This window comes from Nestor notabilis, unplaced genomic scaffold (genome assembly GCF_000696875.1).
Source record: "Nestor notabilis isolate BGI_N333 unplaced genomic scaffold, ASM69687v1 scaffold17988, whole genome shotgun sequence".
In the NCBI taxonomy this organism is placed as follows: domain Eukaryota; kingdom Metazoa; phylum Chordata; class Aves; order Psittaciformes; family Psittacidae; genus Nestor; species Nestor notabilis.
In genome coordinates, this window is record NW_009940765.1 from 473 (window position 1) to 1511 (window position 1039).

General features: G+C 61.4%; 1 protein-coding gene across 1 annotated transcript in view; it reads left to right on the top strand.

Annotated features, from left to right (window-relative positions):
• Positions 1 to 484: 484 nt before the first annotated feature.
• Positions 485 to 1039, top strand: part of LOC104410387 (beta-2-syntrophin-like) — a gene marked incomplete at its 5' end in the record, with an annotated part of 1378 nt that continues 823 nt past the window's right edge. The window contains 2 exon segments of the mRNA XM_010020533.1: positions 485 to 627; positions 800 to 1037. Of these exon segments, the coding sequence (XP_010018835.1) occupies positions 485 to 627; positions 800 to 1037 (381 nt within the window).

Genomic DNA, 1039 nt, shown 5'->3' on the forward strand with positions numbered 1-1039 from the left:
CACGAGAGACTGAAAAGTCCTTGATCAGAGTAAGTGCTACTGAGCAACACTAAACCACCGGCGTTACCAGCATTGTTCTCAGACTGAATCCCAAACACAGCCCTGCACCAGCTACCAAGAAGGAGAAAAATAACTGTTAGAGCTGAACCCAGGACACACAGCAAAGGCAGTGCTTCCTGTGCCCTCAGCACCTTCTCCTGCTGGGATTTCCTGGTGGGAGATGCTCATCACCCCCTCGCTTGTCCATGAATTCACTGCCCGAGAGCCACAGTCTGCCTGGGTATTGCAGTGGGGTTGGCCCCAGCAATGAGGTCCCTCAGGAGCTGCTTCAGGCTTGGTTTTCTGGGATCGGCGCCGTCAGCAGCACCCTGCGCATGGACACTGCTGAGACCCCATCAGCGTGGAGCTGCTGGCTTGGGATCAGGCTGGTCGTGGGTGAAGTGGTCCTCTGGTGCCCCTCACCGTGCCCTCGTATCTCTTGCAGGCGCGCCTGGATGGAGGGCGGCAGCAGTGGCGGCCTGTCCTCATGGCAGTGACGGAGAAGGACCTGCTGCTGTATGATGGCATGCCCTGGACCAGGGATGCCTGGGCCTCCCCTTGCCACAGCTACCCGCTGGTGGCTACCAGGTGAGCTGGCAGGGTTGGATCCATCCCCCTTCATCCTCTGGGCCCAGTTTCTTGGCTCTGCTGCTTGCTGGAGCAGGGGGCAGACACTGAAACACCACTGGGCATGGGGCGGCATCGTGCTGGTGCTGCCATCGTGCCCATGAGCCCCCCATCTGTGTGTTCCTGCCTCCAGGCTCGTGCACTCGGGCTCAGGCCGCGCCCTATGCTCGGAGCTCACCTTTGCCACCCGGACGGGCTCTCGCCAGGGCGTGGAGATGCATGTGTTCCGCGTGGAAACCCACCGGGACCTCTCCTCCTGGACACGCATCCTGGTGCAGGGCTGCCACGCTGCCGCTGAGCTGATCAAGGAGGTGACCGTGGGTGAGTGCTGCGGGGAGGGGACACCCCCGGTTCTTCTGCAGAGCAGGAAAGT